The sequence below is a fragment of the Liolophura sinensis genome, chromosome 6 (assembly GCF_032854445.1).
Source record: "Liolophura sinensis isolate JHLJ2023 chromosome 6, CUHK_Ljap_v2, whole genome shotgun sequence".
Taxonomy (NCBI): domain Eukaryota; kingdom Metazoa; phylum Mollusca; class Polyplacophora; order Chitonida; family Chitonidae; genus Liolophura; species Liolophura sinensis.
The window spans coordinates 63000819-63018632 of record NC_088300.1 but is presented as its reverse complement, the minus strand read 5'-3'; the positions used below and the strand labels follow the sequence as shown (position 1 = coordinate 63018632).

At 37.7% G+C, this 17814-nt stretch overlaps 1 protein-coding gene across 1 annotated transcript; it reads right to left on the bottom strand.

Annotated features, from left to right (window-relative positions):
* Nucleotides 1-110: 110 nt before the first annotated feature.
* LOC135469139 (BCL2/adenovirus E1B 19 kDa protein-interacting protein 3-like) lies at nt 111-16567 on the bottom strand. Its single transcript, XM_064747676.1, has 6 exons — nt 16431-16567; nt 7229-7379; nt 6162-6222; nt 5722-5783; nt 4861-5007; nt 111-3939 (listed from the first exon to the last, which is right to left on the bottom strand). Exons 1-6 carry the CDS (start codon nt 16471-16473, stop codon nt 3876-3878), a joined length of 528 nt encoding a protein of 175 aa, XP_064603746.1. The 5' UTR covers nt 16474-16567; the 3' UTR covers nt 111-3875.
* Between the last annotated feature and the right edge of the window lie 1247 nt (nt 16568-17814).

The following is a 17814-nucleotide window of genomic DNA, read 5'->3' as shown; positions in this document are numbered from 1 at the left end:
ATCGTGCATAAATTTGTGGCAGCTGAAAATGTCCACGTTACATTTGACAATTTTAATGATAACGGTGAAAGAGCATTTTCCGCCACACAAGTAAGACAAGCCTTGTTACGTAAATTAATCAAATACCTTTAATTACAATGAATATCTATATGACTACAGAATTGGTTTGAACAGCTGATTAGAAGTTTGTATATAAAGGAGACTAATAGCTGGAGATTTCACACAACGAAGTGTTCATACATTAATCACCTTAACATACATACTACATTGGACATGCCATCAGTAAAAAAACAATCAAGTGTGTAATTCATACACAAACTGATGTGGAAGAGCTCAACTTTGCCTTCACACTCAGTTCAGAATCGGCATCAATTCAATGGCTCAGTTTTTGTTATCCACGAACAGGCAAGTCCTATTCAGTTCTCTATTCCACCCTCCAGCCATATTTCTCCCATCCATAATAATCATAACATGTCAAAACAATTCTAGTGACTTGTTAAGTCTTAACATAAAATAATCATTAGAATACTGTATGTTGAAAGATTTCACTTTCATTATTAATTAATAAATCAATGCACATGTACATTATAACAAGTAGTACCTGGGGGGGGGGAGAGGTACGAGTTCTACATGATATAAGACAGTCACTATAGTGTAGTAACATACACATGCATTGCAAATGAAAAACCATATAGCTTACTAAACCAATACAATACAATGGTTACTCTATGAACATACTTGAACTTACTAGTACACAAAATGATCCACCAGACGTACCGTGCTAATATATTCCACATTTTACGTTTATAGTAAACCCTTCCACCCTGCAGACATGTTATGATGATTTGGAGTACAGGCTATGATGTGGGATATGTACATGACTACACAATCATGACATATTCCCATCAACTGTACAAGTACATATAGTCCTTCGAGCATGAACAAGCACAGCACAATCAATGTTTTGGAGAAAGCTTGTCTCATTCAATAAGGTGCCAAATGGCAGAAATATCAATTCAACTTCTACCAAACTTTCAACTTGTAATATTCAGGGTTCCCACTTTCATTAATTTGAAAATCGACTTTTACAGATTATACCGTTATCTTTTTATTTTCAGGCCATTGTTCATGAAAGCAGTACACTATTATTTAAAACATGGTGCAATAGGCCAATAGTGATCAATGAAACATAATCCGATCACTAGATTTCACAAATCGCTAAATATATGCCAGACCAGCAGTATATAGTTACATGTTGTCTATGCTTTTCCAGAACTTTTCTATATTTCCACACAAATGGGCATGGGAACCCTGAGTATTCTGTATTCAGCACCCATCACTGTTCCATATGCCAGATCCAGTTCCAAGTTACAGCACCTTTCAGACTACTACACTGTATCTGCTTTCCAGCACCTTTCAATATCAGTATCCAATACCTTCCACTTTGAATACCAGTATCCAAATAAGGTCCACAATGAGACATACTTAAGGACAGATTCTTCAACTTAACAGAGTTTGTCAGATTTACAAATGTAAACAATATGGAACACTGCAATCAACCTACATGTACATGTAGCTGTGGCCCTGATTTATGAGTTGAACCTAATGGACTGAAACTTTGGCTGTCTCAACTTCGCAGCTCTTAGGTAACTTACAATGTTACAAAACTTTTTACATGCCCAATAAAATGGATGTACACATGTATTATTAACAAGCAAATGAGAGCATATACATAAGCTTGAGGAAAGTAGCTCATCTCTACAAAAGGAGGTGAAAAGGTTAATTTTATAGACATTATACAGAAGCCTATATGTAAAATGAATGCTAAATTAGGAAGCCTTTATTTCACAATGTATTTTAATAATGTGGACTGCCACATGGATATGTTATTCAATGTACACTAAATTGTATAACACTAATGGAAATAGTGCAAACTGCAGCTTTACCAATACAGTGAATATAAAATAGACCTTTTCCACCTCCTTTCCACTGAGCTACTCCTCTTTAAGTTCACAACTATTAGCAAACCTATGGCATTAAATAAGTGTAAACAAGCTGAGAGAGACTTTATCGTTACCTTCTAATTTTCTGTACAATCTAAATACACTAAAGCAAGCAGAAAAAGGCAGCATATATCACTTATATAATATCACAAGCCTTTCCACAGACAATTAGTCCCAACAAACCTTTTCATACACATACATGGTGAGTACTAGCAGAATGACAACCTTTTCCCTGGGTCAACTAGGCATCCATTAAAATACCACTAGCATTCGAAAAGCGCGAAATATGTTTCTTAACAAGGAAGTAGTGGATTTTACATAGGGTTGTTGCAGTATCAGAGTCTTCCTCCTTTTTTTCCCCTTTCAACTGTTGCCGGCTACTGAGAACAACAGCGTCCTGTCAGTAAGGCTTCAACAGCATATAAATGCTGTCACTAATATTTTATCATATAATAGCAGCATTGAAAGTAAACAGTAGATAAAATAATGCCACTACAATGTGCACGTTTCTTGATTCTTGGTTTGTGCAAATCACATACATGTAATTCTGTTTGAAGTAAAAGCTACTGCAGTCAAAGACAGTTCACAATTACCTCCCTTGTCCACACCCAATTCATTAAAAACCAAACAGGTAGTAAATAGCATCAAACAGATTACATATCAAAAAAAAAACAAAAAAAAAAACAAGGAATGGCACTGACACATTTACACGGTAAACAACACATGTAGGGCCTTGACTGTAATTTAAAGCAAAAGGATTTCTGAAGAGCACTGTATGTACATGTATGTACACTGAAAACTGTAAGTTTCATATTGCATTCTATCTGTGACTAGTATAGTAAAGGAGGTTTGGTGACTCCAGCTTATTCACAGGTCAGTTAAACATGATGATGTAGAAACTACACTTTAAAATCACATACTGATAGCCTCACAAAAGAACATGTAATTAGCATCTCACGGGTCAAGATTTATTGCCAGCATGTAGCTACAAGTTTTCAAAGCGATTTCTGCACCTTGGAAACACTATCAATCAAAAACTCATTATAAAACTATATGGTGTCTTCAAAAATAAAATAACCAAGATGAAAAGCAAGAAAACTGAAGAAAGATTGGGTGTTGCTTTTTTTTGTTTGCGTAGATAAAAAGAATACCGTAATAGAAACAGAGAATAAAATATGTGTATAGATTAAAATATGTATGCCATTTCCTAAAGCACTTTCAATGGTTTTTGCAATCAGAAGAATTATAAATGTCAAAATCTTTGAGGTATTTTTATATTTTTTATCAATTGCAGGCTTAGTCTTAACCCACTGCTTTGCACGCTGTCCAAATACCAAGAGTCTCTTTTGCTGTCATATACTTTATCCATCGAAGCTGCTGACAAACTTAGATTTGATATTTCACAGGAGTACTGACAACAACTGACATCGGAGGAATATAAAGCCTGTAAAACCTAGGCCAGGCCAAATACACGCAACAAATGCAGATTTGCTAGTTAAACCATAACACAGATCATTATATAAAAGCAGTAACCATCTTAAAAGAATTACAAATACAATCAGAACGTACATGTATGTGTACTGGTATCAGTCACTTCTTCACCCATGCGAGTCCTTTTGAGATCACCAACATAATCGATGACTCAGTTCCCCCTCTCTCTTTTTCAGTGAACTGCCGAGAGCACCTGTTAATTATACCCCCACACTCCATGTCACACAATCATCAGGAACATGATGGGCAAGTGTCACAAAAGCTCAGTAATTACATATGGCCAGATATGGAAAGTGAAACTGTATTCACATGACGTTACATAGAAATCTTTGCACTGTCTCATCGCCATACAGTTGTTCCCTCCTATTGGTGTACCATTAATCAGTCCATTGTGGCTGGTGTGACTGTGGCCCAGTTACAGTACTTTTTCAGGTAAACCAGCATTCTGCAAGAGAGATATCAGTATAAGAACATAAGAAAATCTTGAACTGTACAATAACCAACACTGACATATAAAATCTCAATAAGGCTGCTCTGAATTAACTTCCTTTTTAGATGACATTGACTTTGACGTACACAACAATGACAAATATTTTCTCGGCAAAAGAATGTAATAAAACATGACGTCAGCCTTTGAAAGTTGTAGAAATGTTGAGAGATCATAAATGAAGTTGATGTTTTCAACTTAACACTTCGTCAAAGTTGTCATCAACTAAGTTATGCCCCTTTATCTTGGAAACTGACCCCTTGCCATTTTCTGAGGTCCCACCTAATAACAGCTTACTCCCAAAACCGCAATTTTTAACCAGGAGAATTATTTCAAGGGAGGTAATTCAGTGCGGTCCTATTACATGTCCACACCATTAACACCAGGCACAGATTGATTTCTAGTGATTCATTTGAACTACATGTATTTGTAAGGAGAAAATGCACGTGTCATAATAACTAAACTGTAATGCTGCTGTGCAATCACACTGGGACAATGGTATTCTACCTCCTTAAAAACGATTACCTCCCTTTCACGCAGCAAGAGAACAATATTAAGATTGTAGTTTAATAATGTCCTTTTCAATGGCGCAAACATGTTTACAATGCTTTCTTCCTGGAAATTTGGCAGCTGTAGGCCTGTGGTCAGAATCCTGTGGCTGGGTGGAATGGTGGCATGGTGCCCAGTCCAGCCACAGGATTCTGACCCCAGGCCTACCACTGCCAGTTTTAAAGTCTTACGCTTGACTCACCTTGTGGCTGAACCCAAAGTAAGTGTCCGCAATTTAAACGCGCAACATATGGAGAAACATGATTCAAAGTCTTGTTAGCCTATACACCAGTGACAATAAGAGAACCAACAATTGTGATGTGAACTTACACAGCAGCTCCTAGGAAGAAAGACGCGGCATGGGAGAGCAAAAGTGTTGGCAGATTCTCCAGACAAAACACTCCGTTCTGCATCACTCTTGTGTTACGTACACTCAGACGGTTCTTCTTGGGATGCTTAAATCTGCTTCCCCAGTCACTGCAACAGACCACAAATCATACAGCTAACATTACATTCTTGTCTTTCACATACAACTTATGGGTTTTAAAAATCAACAAAGGTTTATTACCACAACTATTAACGACTATTGGGAACAGTTTTAGATACTTGTAGAGACACATGTAAAGTCCAATGTGAAGAAAATGTACATTTGTTTGCCGAGTCATCATGGTCTAATGAGACCATGTGTATTTGCAGCAATGAAGACACATGGAAAATGACCTAAAATTTTGCCCACTACTAAGTTGCACATTTTTCCTGATTCTGAAAGTTCTATTCATCTTAAAACAGCGTTCTGAGGTTGGTTTGGACAAAAGGTGATATCCTGCTAGAGAAATATCAGTTTCAGCACCAAAACTAATATTCCATGACATTTTGGGGCTCTAAAAATCACTTTTTCAAGCCAAATTTTAGGTTACATGCTGCAGTCATAATGCTGTCTCACTGTAATCCTACAGTGAGGTCACCATACATGACACCAGCCTGTCACAGTAGTATGTAAGTGACACCTGTACTTTTGGCTACTGCCTTATTATGCTGAGTTTCAAACCAGGGAAATATAAAGACAACCAATTTTAGACATTAACAAACGTAAGGTTGAGCCAGTGCCTCCTGCCTTTGAGACAGAAACTGTAACCTATCTTCTATCCAATCTTATGTCCAGTTGCCCATGAGATATGTGTATGCACTGACCTTGGAGGCTGAGCGGTAGGCATACTTGACCAATCCCAGATCCAGTCTGTACCTGGCTCCTCCTGAAAGACATACAGCCCAACCATCAATGATTTAAGCCACATATACACTGATATTCATGGAGAACAATTTTCTGGCAAATATACCTGGGGGAACATTTTTGCCCATGTACATGTGTAATAAATCCCCCCCCCCCACCCACTAAAAACTGAATTCAGTGAATTAGAACCATAATCTTCACTCATAATACGAAACAAGAAACTAATGAAGGGAGCAGTGAATAGGCAGAAAAACTGACTACAATTAGACAAATGTAAAATATAACCAATTTAATCATTAAAGAAATAAGGCACATCCATATGACTGTCAAAATTATTAAGGCAATGAATGTGATTTAAGCCTTTGCTATCATAATAAAAACCACAAGTGAATGCTCTTACCTGGATTGTTCTGAAATCACTTGGAGCCAGTTCATTGTTTGGACTATGGGGGCTTTTTGGACTGAAGAGAGAAACAATTTTTTTTTTTTTTGATTGGTTGTTTTACGCTGTACTTAACAATATTTTGATCATATGACGGTGACCAGTATATTATGGTGGGTGGAAAATGGGCAATGCTCGGAGGAAACCCACGCGCCTCGGCAAGCTATCCTGGCAGGCTTTCCCACGTAAGGCCAGAGTCGAGCCAGCAGGAGCCGGAATCGAGCTTGTGCCCTCATTGGTGAGAGGCTACAGTGATCGCCTGGCAAGCGCCTTAGACCACTCAGCATCCAAGGGCCCCCAGAAACAAATTAGATAGGTGTGTATTAATATGCAATGGCATGTATGACCCCTTAGTGGCCACATCAGCTAATGAATTATTTCATTTATACGGCAGAGGTTATGGTTACGAGAGGAGGAAGCCAGGCAAATCTGGAGAATAACTTCTTCACCAGGTTCCTGATCAACAAAACCTGAACCTGTAGCCAACTTTATAGCAGCTGGGCACACAACCAATTCAGTTTAAATTTAGATTTATTTATTCATTTATTTAATTGGCATTTTACACCATACTCAAAAATATTTCACTTCTATGATGGTGGCCAACATTATGGTGGGATGAAACTGGGCTCTGCCTGGGGAAACCCACGACCATCTGCAGGCTGCTGGGAGACCTTCGCATATACGGCCGGTAAAGTAACTAACATGGTTAGAGCCTCCTGGGTCATTGCGCCGCGATGACCTCGACCAAGGAGACTGCCTAGCTGAGTTCAGAGCTAAGTGTATGATATATGTGCCAGTGAAAACTATACTTGAAGACATGAACTACTGGCCTGTTGAGAGTGATCCTTGAAACAGCTGAGCCACCAAGGGTCATCAGAATCACCTGATTGTAGCAGACCTTTCCCATGTCCTGTCTAATAAATCTCAGGTATTGATTTCTTGAAACACGTTTTCAGCAATATATTAATCATGCACATGTATGGTAAAAACAGAACATCTTTTCTCTTTAGGACGAGTGTGCTTACCTGCCTCTCAGAGAAGAGGCCGTGCTGGTTTGTTGTGAAGAAGACCGGGACTCCCGCTGAGCCTCTATCAGTAGTTTTTCTAAGTTACCATGATGAACTGAATGTGATGTGACACCGTCTGTTTCCCGTGGTCCCAACTCCACCCAGGATTCTGCCAACAAAAATCCATGATAATTATGAACTCCGCAATCAGGCAACACCACCCAGGATTCAGCCAACAAAAATACATGATAATCCACTCCTTAATCAAGCAACTCCACTCCTCAAGAGCCTGTCAACAAAAACTGTTAATAAAAACTTTAAATGCCTGTGACACTGATATTTATGTGCATGTATAAGCATATCCATAATGTGTACAAATGTATGTGCTAGGGATCACTTGAGTTTGTCACCCCTTCACTTGTGATATGTTCACAATGTGGTGTATTAGTTCTTTGTTTGTCAGATATTGTCACAACACATTTGTTAAATTGGTCACATTTAGTCACATGACACACAAAACACATTGTCAATATACATGCAGGACCGGTCCCGATAGCACAGTTGGTGGAGCGTCCGCTTCAGGAGTAGTAGATCCAGGGTCAATCCTGGTTGGAGTCACACCTAAGACTTTAAAAGAGGAAGCTGTAACTTCCTCGCTTGGTGTTCAGCATGAAGGGGATAGTGCAATGACTGGTTGACCCATATTAGTAAAATGGCTCCAGCGAGGCTGGCTTACTTGCCTTCATCTCAGTCATGCAACAAGGAGGCACATTACATGCACTCTAAGGATTCTTCCATCCTCATATGACTGAAAAATCGTTAAGTACGACGTTAAACCCTTAGCACTCACTCAATACACATGTATAATTATTTCCAGGCAGTTGGTTCCACAGTCTATTCATATGCACGTCAAACATGTTTATACTGTACATCAAAATATATTAAAATTTTGATGGTCAGGTAAAATCATTTTTATTTATGTGTTTTTCAGGTGTTCAGCCACTAAAAAAATCTAAAAATGGAATGAAAATAACACTGAAAATCCACTTTTTTCTTTTGTCTGAGCTTGATGTTTTATGCTTTTCCAGATTTTCTGTTCATGCAAATATGTCTTCAGGGGGCCCCCGTGGCTCAGTCGGTTAGCGCGCTAGCCTCTCACCATTGCGGTCGCTGTGAGTTCAAGAGCAGCTCATGATGACTTCCTCTCCGGCCATACGTGGGAAGGTCTGCCAGCAACCTGCGGATGGTCGTGGGTTTCCCCCGGGCTCTGCCCGGTTTCCACCCACCATAACGCTGGCCGCTGGCGTATAAGTGAAATATTCTTGAGTACTGCGTAAAACACCAATCAAAAAAAAAAAAATGTCTTCAACAAGAAAAATTGCTGGTATGGTTTTCAAGTTTTATTAATATTATTTTTAGACCCTCCTCTGACACTAAAAAAAATTTATTTGGTCTGTAAAACAATAATTTAAATTGGAATAGGTCCAATTTGCATTTGTCACACTTTTGGCACAATTTGTTACAATATATTTCTGTCAGTTTTTGTCTTTGTTTTTCTTTGGCCACATTTATTACTTTCCATGCTCCATTAAATCACATAATTCAATGTCATTTACTGTAGAAATGAAAGTATACATGTGTACATCTATGTATAACCTGCTTTTTGCAGCCATGTTACAATATCCATTCCTTATGGTTGTAAAATCCAAGTGTACTGTTATGATAAGGATTGGCATCACATAGCATGCAATCTACTTAATAACATCCTGAGGCCTGAGTGAGCTTCTCAGTTTTTTTTTCTTTGTGTATGAAATAACTGAAGCAAACATTTTAGCACATGTATGTGCATAACTTACTGGTACATGTACATAGTTTTAATGCTACAGTTCAACACAGTGGTATTAGCACACTGCAGACACATATGTATGTGCATGTAACGAGTATATGTTGTGTAATGGGTTAGTCATAGGCAGGGTCAGAATTATGACAAGCTGTTAACCAGATACTGAGGGGAGAAAGGCCATGACTCTATGACCCTACGTATAACAACACCCATACAGTACTGTATGCACAACAGCTGGTTAGTATCTCCCAATAAATGTACATGTGCAGACAACATGCATATGACATCAAATGTATGGCACATTTGTACCATCATGAACTTGGATGCTTTGACTGAACCCGATCGTGTAAATGATGCAGGCAAGAATCAATAATCAATTGTTTATGGGAACACTGTAAGTTAAATGTACCACAACAGTACATGCAATTTGTTTACAGGGTCTACTAATAAACTTAGAAGTAGGTCAGGTGCAAGACGGCAAATCTGCACACAACAAAATGTGAGCTGGCCCACAATTCTTGTAGCTTGCCACAGAAAATACATGTACATGTATTCATGTTGTCAAACTGTCTGCTAACTTAGGTAAACCTAATTACCAAAGCCTGATTCAAATGCTTTTAGTCTAACAGTTTTCCAGGGTTTTGCGTGACATATGCATAGGCACTATTGATCTTCAAACTTTAAGAATGTAACCACAGAATATATGTATTACTAATACATGCTTCATGCTGTTTAGAAGGTGTGAAAACATGACTTCACATCATGTCATATCAAACAAGCTTTATGTCTGTCACCCTTTGCTATGTGTATGAAGTCCTTGTGGTTGTAACACTGGACATGTCCACTCAACCAAACTATGGGTAAAATGGGTGTGCTCTCTGCAGGTATCACCACAAAGTGGAAGTCAAGCTGAGAGAAAGTGGGGCCTCCGTGGCTCAGTCGGTTAGCACGCTAGCGCAGCGTAATGACCCAGGAGCCTCTCACCAATGCGGTCGCTGTGAGTTCAAGTCCAGCTCATGCTGGTTTCTTCTCGGGCCGTAAGTGGGAAGGTCTGTCAGCAACCTGCGGATGGTCGTGGGTTTCCCCCAGGCTGTGCCCGTTTTCCACCCACCATAATGCTGGCCGCCGTTGTATAAGTGAAATTTTCTTGAGTACGGTGTAAAACACCAATCAAATAAATAAATAAATAAATAACTGAGAGAAAGTCTCAGATTTATCATTTTGACTATTAATAAAATCAAACCAGACTCTAAGATTACATGCATATATCACTCAGTTTACTGTAGATATATTGTATATGCAAAGTGTTTAATTAGATGAAACCAAGGTGTTTGTAGTCATCTCTGCATTCACACTTTATTTTCTCACACACACTGCATGTGTAACATTATAACAATGTATATATATCTCAGTGGGTATCATACTGTTCATAGTATTGGATACTGTGTAACATTGCAGTAATGTAATGAACCTTATGGTTGTTAATCCTCACATGAAATTAATTAGACTCTGTGCAGGGCACCATTTCCTTCTCAACACTGCACACAATCTAACACTGTAAACATGTAATATATGTATTTATTTATGTATTTTATTGGTATTTTATGCTGTCCTCAAGAATATTTCACTTGTATCTTATAATGTAATAAAAGTCTTGGTCGTTAATTTTCAAATCAAAATGATTAAGATCTATGTTCATTGTAGCACAGTAGCACACAGTGTGACAATGTAATAAAAGTATAAAAGTTATGGAACTAAACTTTCAAATAAAATTATGTCAAACATAGCTGTGTACATCCATGTAGGCCTGGTGTATTATATACATATATATACTACACCCATTCTCTTTTGTTCTGAAGAGATGATTCAAATTAAATAAGGTAAAAAACATTGAATTAATAATTAATGAGCAACTGCCATTATATATATATATATATATATATATATATATATATATATACATACATATACATATATAATTGTATCAATATACACGTACATATATGCACAGGTCAATGTGTCCATTTACTATAATGAGAGGATTAATCAGCATGGGGCTAATTGGGCACTCCTTGCAACATGACTTTGAGCTGACCACTAGTTGTCACAGTGCGTGATAACCACATAAACAGGTTATAAGACTTAACACTGTCACTGGTACACTGTACCAAAGTAGTATGGCAATATTACCACTACAATGACCCGACTATAATGACTTTGCGTATGCTGCTTAAAGGGTAATGAAACAAATTGTGAAGGGAGGTGTATATAATATATAGTGTATGCACTTCTGTAACTCTTCTCATTTGTTTATAACAACCAGCTCAGGAAACAGAAAATGACCAACCTTGTTTCTACAGCAATTAGAAGAAATACAAGTAGAAACATACAGGCATGAATAGCACTTAGAGCCCAACTGTGTCAAGGCTAGCTGAGCTTGTTACTGACAGTTGCCATGGTTTCGTATCAGCCCTGCAAGTTGTAAACCAGGACACAAAAGCTGTTCCAGTTACCAAATTCCCTGTTTCACTTGTTGCAGCAAATTTTTATGTGCCTGGCATACAAGTTATTTATACTGATAGTTAACATGTGCTTTGTTTGTGTATGCAGACACATTCCTCCAGACTTTTGCTCTCAGCATCTCAGCAGAAACCTTAGGCAGACAACTCCTGACTCAGCCAAATCCAGTCTACTTGATTTGCAGCAGGAAGTCAACATGAAACACACATGTACACACTGATTACATACAAGTGCTTGTATACTGTAGGATGTCACACAAATATATGTTTGTAAATGCAAATTAGGTACATTTCACCGAAATCATATATTTTGTTTGACTTATCTCAAAAATTATATCTGCTGGTTTTTACATACATGTACACTAGGTTACTAATCTTACAGTCAATTTCGCCTGTCCAAACTACAGCATTTCACAATGTGCACGGCAGTAAGCCTACTATAATGTTCATTATTTCCACCTTAGCTTTGTCAAGAATGACCTCCCAGGTTCCCACCATAATGATTGCCGCAGTCGTACAAGTGAAATATTCTATAGTATGGCGTAAAACACCAACGAAATACATAAATAAATAAAAAGTAAGAATTTAACTACAGAATTAACTTTACTTCCTTTTCCCCTCAACTGAACACTTGTCCTTTCAATATATCTGACTTTCGGCCAGCCCGTTGTATTATGGTGTGGCCATTTTGTCTGTCTGTCTGTTCATGGCTTCAATTGCATGTTTTGCATACATGTGCAATTTAATTTTTGTTGATACAGATATGAGGTGATGAAGACTCACTCCTCTGCATGGTTGGTGTGGAAGCCAGATTTCTAGTTTACCTAAACTATTTACTCCACACAAATACAATATACAATAATTTGTTCACACATATATTGAGTTCACCTGAACTCTTGATGAAAATCCAATACAGGCCTAAGTCTCAAGTATCCAGGCCTTTTAAAAGAATGCAGCTGTCACAGAATCACTATACATATATGTAATTATCGCAGGAATACTCACAATTATTTCTCCTGGTTTTAATATTAACCCAGTGACACATGTTCCCTAAGAGTACACAGAGAGACATACATGTAGGGAATTCTGGCTTCAAAATAAGTGGAAGTGAATAAGTTCTAGGGACATTAACATGGAAAAACAATGGAAAATCAAACACGAACCTAGCTACCAGAAAAACTTCAGAAAAAACAATATTAAAATTTGCTTAGTACATGTTTCAATTTTTTTTTTAAAATACAGCAGCTATACAATTTTTTCCTTCTTTAAATTAGGGTCAATTAGACTAAGATGCTACATGTCACGGTGCTTGATAGTTAAGATTTCTGGCTCTATCAGGCTCCAGTAGCAATCAGGAATGAAAGACCTGACTGTGGCTATATACCTGTAAACATACCAATGACAAAATGCTGATCAGGTAAATGAATAAATAAACCACTGATAAATGTATAAATTTCTGCACAAGCGACCATCATGTGTGCGTGTATGCTTGGGGTTACTATGTCTTCTTGAGGCAAGACGAATCCATACTAGTGCTTGCTCCACTAAAATATCATGCCAAAGACACCAGACAAGCCACATGGCACTCCATCCAGTCATATCATACTGACAACGGGCCAACCAGTTCTGTTTTCCAATTCTTAGTTCTCAGTGCCCAGCACTAAACGAGGCATCACCATGTACCATTTTAAAGTCTTTGGTATGACATGAACCAGGTTTGCCGACTTTTAGGCAGACACTCTAACCATTAGGCCACCGAAGGAGTCACAAAGTTTAATAGACTGGTCCTTAGCCCAAGCCCAACGAACCAGTGTAAAAATTTTTACCAAATGCTGAAACCCATGCATAAGTTTATTTTCAATATAGATGCTCACAGACAGACAAAGGCTGACTGTCGGTACATACATGCACATTTAGTAGCTATAATAGGATATCGCATATCATTCATGCATACACCCTGAACCCTTTCATAATGTCTGTTGTTGGGGTTCAAATGTCTTAGCCCTGGCTATATGTATGCTCACAATCTGCACGTGTATATGCGTAAATGAATGAAAATTATCAGCTGTCAGTAGACAATGTATTAGTCCTGGCTTTACATCCACAATCAGAGTTGAGCAACCAGCAGTCATCTTGCACAGTGGCATGAAATTTGGTATGTGGGTTATATAAGCTTATAACCAAGCTATTACAGTACAGTGGATTATGGTCAACCAAAACTGTTTACATTAGAAACAAAGCCTTTAGAGGTTTAGAATTACAGGAAGGTCAAGGAGCAACACTTGTCATTACTTTGATCACACATAATCAGCTCATAATCCGGAATATGTAGGTAGACGTAAAGGTGCTTTTATAAATACATGTATTGCCAGTAACTCGCAAAAAAGTGAGACATTGTTATATTATGTATGTATATATTTATTCATTTATTTATTTGATTGATGTTGTACGCCATGCTCAAGAATATTTCACATATACAATGGTGGCCAGCATTACGGTGGGAGGAAGCTGGGCAGAACCTGAGGAAAACTCATGACCATCCGCAAGTTGCTGGAAGACCAGGCTCCTGGGTTATTGCGCAGCGCTGGTATGCTAACCACCTTGTATGTATATATCATAACATGAACATGTATACATGTATGGCAACAAAAGCGACTTAAATAATCCAGAAGGTATCTGTACGTGTACAATTTCAAATAGTCAGTCAGCCTTCTGAAACCAGAGGCAAAAGTGTAAACAATCATTCAACATCACGAACACTGTCTAATCTTATATACCTTTACCCCACTTAAAAGGCATTTTTTTCCCAGCAAAGTCACTTTTTATAGACAAATTAAGAATGTACTGACTGCATTGCTCAATTCTTGCACTTTGCAAAGATATTAAATATATGTTACAAACACAGTATAACAGCCTAAAATATACAATAAGCCAAAATGCAAAGTTGTTAAGAAAGTAATATTGCGTGTGGTAATGCTGACATGTGCAGAGTGTTCAAAAAGGGCAAGTAGCAGGCTGCAGACAGCTGTCTGCTGTTGTCTCCGTAGCCACCTACTTTGAATATTCTTACTACTTAAATCAATAGTAATTGTGACATAATTATTTTCAATTCAGCTGCCTACTTTTGAACTCTCACCTTCTTCTCCAATTCTAAATGAAAACCCTGCATCTGAATGCACCACTGGGTACACCTACATGTACGAGGCACCTATGTATTATTACACAATAGATATTTGTATGAATTAATGGATACAAGCTGGCTTCATAAATTGTTCTGTTTAATTTCTGTGCTTGACTATTATAAATGTACTAAAGTGTTGAACATACATGTATATACACTTAAGGCATGCACTGAGTATGCATACAGTGCATTCAAACAGACTAGTAATCCACTTTGCACAAGAGCACAAAACCACTCCGCATGTACATACAGTGACATGTGTGCTGTTTTCTATTACTCTGTTTACACTGCATGACTACTTCAGTGCTTGTATTTGAGAAGGTCTATTTTATTACAATTGCATTTGACTTGCTGGATATGATTGCCAGTTTTTACCACTAATGTTTAGCTCTTAAGTTACACAGACACTGCTCTGGTAAAATTCTCAGGTATGGAATACATGATGCTTAACTAGCCTGGGAATGTCAGAGGGTCATGTACTGTCAATGACCTGTCATCAGAGAGAGAAATCGCTTTCACTAACATCATACGACATGAAGAATGAATAGCAAGCAGACCATGGACACAACAGTGTAATGCTGCATTTTGATATTAAACTCACTGGAGCATGCATATAATCAAGACCTGTGTTGTGATGCTCATTCAGCAGTAAGCATTTATTTGGGTCAATGGGTGTGGGCTGACTGTGTCAAAAGGCCTGGATGTAAAGGCAGAAAATGACAGTGTGATCAGTATACCTTTGGTGTGACATAGAAAGTGTACACCTCCATGAAACTTAAAAACAGGGGGCATTTATTTTAAATGCCATCAAACCACGACAGCACACTGAATTCTTGAAAGAAAATAGCAATTTCAAATCTGTATATTGCAGTATTCATGTTGCAGAGATTCAAAAACAGCCATTTTCCTATGCAATAATATTAGGAGGACCGTTTTCTTCACCCACATCTTTTGTTATTAAGGAGATCACATGGTCTCTAGCTTCCAATGCATCTTACAGTATAATGACAACATTAACAGAGCCCAACATTTTAAGTAGAACGTTGACACATTACAGTGCCTTATTACATCTGCTTAAAATATTTTGATCTAGACCATGGAAGACAAAAAAACATGTAGAATGAATCAAAACCACACAGTCTGAAATATCTAAAGTATGAAAGCATCTGAAACAGTTGTCAATATTGCAGTTACCTCAGATTTCCCCAATTAACTAAATTGGAACAACCTTAGAACAAAATATGAATGCAAACTTCAGTTTCAAGACATATATAAGAAGCTATTAAACTTCGTTTGGCTGTCTTTGCTAATGCACTACTACTAATGCTCTGACTCCTGTAGGCACCGCTTATAATTATGAACAGCTGACCGCATAATTTGGAAATCTAGATTTCCAGCTTTATCAAACTGAGAACAAAGAAGAGTTGTAACTGTCTAAATAAATGGTCTATGGTTAGTGTCTACGATCATATCCAGACTTAATTATGTGTAAATACTGTCAACCCTAGCCATACGAGGTTTGTATGAAGAAGGCAGACTGTCACGTCATCCACTCGGTCACTGGGTTAATGTACGGAGAATCAAAAATGGCAGACGGCCTGGAATTTCACTACCGTACTTGACACGCCTAAAATTACGGCGCACAAAGCCTACGTTTGTAATCATGAATGATATTACCGTTTAAATCTTCCGAGTGTCCATTCTTCTGAGAAGTCGCCATGGTTTTCCACAGTTTCTTTGCCTAGGACACCCAGTAAACTCTGATATTACTGACCAACGAAGTACAAACCACGGCACTTTGTTGATGTTTTGATTCTATTTACCAGTGACGTCAGCACATGCTTCAATCAGGTGGCAGATGGTGCTGCCACCTTATGGGGAGATAACTCCGCTGCAAGATTAGGTCGAACTTGCTGGGTTTATTCCAAATGAAAAAAAAATAACAATAAAAATAAATGAATTATAAAAATAACAACTTCAAAATAGAATAAGACAATATTCAAAATAAATTGAATATAATAAAAAAAATAATGAGTCGCTAATTTTATGTTTCCATAAAATTGATATACTGATACAAATCTCAACGCATTCATGGGTGAATTGGAGAGGTGGACAACATTTCACGAGTTCATAAATTATAGCCTACATGCCTGTATTGTTTACCGTAGAAAACACTGGCATTATTTATAACATATACAAACTCCTGCACCACTCAGTGTCAAAATAAGCAGAAATGGACCTTTGGATTCTAGTTTGGCGCTGATGTGTATATACATATATACACCTCTACATACACCGGTATACTGTAAATTAAATTTACCACAATATATAAATATAGATATTTCTACAGATCGCATAAAACTTGTTACGCATCAAATTCATTTATAGAGTATGTAGTTGTATGCGGGCCTATATGGGCAGATATATATGCATTCGTACATAACTGGTTAATGTCCCCCTGCGTACGTGATGTGTAAGCTTTATATATATATATATATATATATATATATATATATATATATATATATATATATATATATATATATATATATATATATATATCACTGCCTTCGATCTGTAAGTCGCATCGACATATTCGTATTGTATACGCCATGAAAACGAGAGAATAATTCGTCTATTTGTTAATGTACATGTTTCTATAGTCGTACACTGGGATGGACGAGCCTTCTATCACGTCATCAACAGTAAAGCACATGGCAGACGTGTTACGTATCCCATACAGTATGGCCCATGTGTAAATCGGCCTTCGTAATGGCCATGTGAACCTGATTAAAGTTGGCTGGTTATCAGGTTGTGTGCGTCACGACCCGCACCTGACAAAAGCCGGCGTTTGTTTGAATACACAGCGGCATTTGAAAAAGTAAACATGAGCACATGTATATAAGACTAAATACCTGGCAACGGTCAGTTTACTTATAATTCTACCCTTTGAAACCCCCATGTATCTCCATGTGTATATATAGCAGATCTCTATAGGGCTGCATGTATGCATACACTCGACATTTAAAGTTCACAAACGAGTTGCATAGCTTCTGCTTCT